This window comes from Pteropus vampyrus, unplaced genomic scaffold (assembly GCF_000151845.1).
Source record: "Pteropus vampyrus isolate Shadow unplaced genomic scaffold, Pvam_2.0 Scaffold54, whole genome shotgun sequence".
NCBI lineage: Eukaryota > Metazoa > Chordata > Mammalia > Chiroptera > Pteropodidae > Pteropus > Pteropus vampyrus.
The window spans coordinates 7488782-7490372 of record NW_011888835.1 but is presented as its reverse complement, the minus strand read 5'-3'; the positions used below and the strand labels follow the sequence as shown (position 1 = coordinate 7490372).

The window sequence follows — 1591 nt, the reverse complement described above, 5'->3', positions numbered from 1 at the left end:
AAAAAAAATAAAAGAAAAGGATATCCTTAATGTTATGAAACTTAGAAAACCTTGGCCTCAGGGTAGTTTTGTGCTGGCATTAGAAGAATGTACGTGATGTGAACGTGTCTATGTTTTTGCTCTATGCAGATATTGACCTCTGTGAAAATAGCGTGCAGAGACACATCGGGCACACTAACCTCACCTTCGAACAGCTCCGCAGCTTGATGGAAAGCTTGCCAGGGAAGAAAGTTACAACAGAAGACATCGAGAAAACAACGAAGACATGCAAATCAAGTGAGCAGGTCCTGAAGCTGCTCAGCCTGTGGAGAATGAAAAACGGCGACCAGGACACTCTGAAGGGCCTAATGCACGCACTGAAGCACCTGAAAACATACCACTTTCCCAAAACTGTCACCCAGAGTCTGAAGAAGACCATCAGGTTCCTTCACAGCTTCACGATGTACAGATTGTATCAGAAGCTATTTTTAGAAATGATAGGGAACCAGGTCCAATCCGTAAAAGTAAGCTGCTTATAACCGGAAATGGTCATCAGGCTGTTTCCTCATAATGGACCAGACCCAATGGATGAGTAAACTGTTTCTCAGGCACTTGAGGGGGTAAAATGATTTCTTTCTCATCACCAAAGACTGGATTTGGCCCCAGGGCATTAAAAAAACAACAACAACAACAACAAAAAGCAAAAAACAAACAAACAAAAAAACTATGGTATGGAGAAAGAACTAACTTCTCCCCAAAAAGTTCGTTAAACCCCAAATAGTTTATCCAACCAACAGATCTGGTCCAACATCTACTGACTATATTTTCTCTTATTACTGTTTGCAGTAATTCAACTGGAAATAAGAAACTAGACTCCATTGTGCCTTACTAAATATGGGAATGTCTAACTTAAATAGCTTTGAGATTTCAGCTGTCTAGAGGCTTTTATTAGAAAGCCATTATTTTCCTGTAAAAGTACTAATATATCTGTAACACTATTACAGTATTTGCTATTTATATTCCTTCAGATATAAGGTTTGTACATATTATCTCCTAAAGGGAAATTGTGTAAGACTTAATTTTAGAAAGAATATATATATTCTGTTTTATTATTATGACAAATGAAAGAGATAAAATATATTTTTAATGCAAAGTTTGTAGCGTTTCCTAATCGGTACTGCCATTCTTCCTATGTTTTTGTAATATAATTTTACCTATATAAGCTATAATATCATTTTATAGAAAATGCATTATTTAGTCAATTGTTTAATGTTGGAAACTGTATAAAATATAAATTATCTGAATATTAGATGTGCTGAGAAATTGAATGTACCTTATTTAAAAGATTTTATGTTTTTACTATATAAACAACATCATTAAAGTTTTCTAATTATTTTTCATCGCTTTTCCTCTTGCTTTTATTTAAATGGAACGCTAACGGATGTGAGCTTTTACAATTTTCTCTGTTCTTTTATCACCGGGGCCATCTGGGAATTGTTAAAAATGCAGATTTCTGGGCCAATTTATTGACAGAATCTAGGGAAAAGGGCAGAAACCTGCATTTTAAACAAGTTCCAAAGTAATTCTTATTACATGAAAACTGGAGAACTTA

The 1591-nt window shown here is 34.9% G+C and overlaps 1 protein-coding gene across 1 annotated transcript in view; it reads left to right on the top strand.

Moving 5' to 3' along the window:
- TNFRSF11B (TNF receptor superfamily member 11b) overlaps positions 1 to 1379 on the top strand; it is a 28526-nt gene extending 27147 nt beyond the window's left edge. The window contains exon 5 of the mRNA XM_011360378.2: positions 130 to 1379. Coding sequence (XP_011358680.1) covers positions 130 to 518 — 389 coding nt within the window. The 3' untranslated portion in view covers positions 519 to 1379. The remainder of the gene's footprint in view (positions 1 to 129) is intronic.
- Positions 1380 to 1591: the final 212 nt, after the last annotated feature.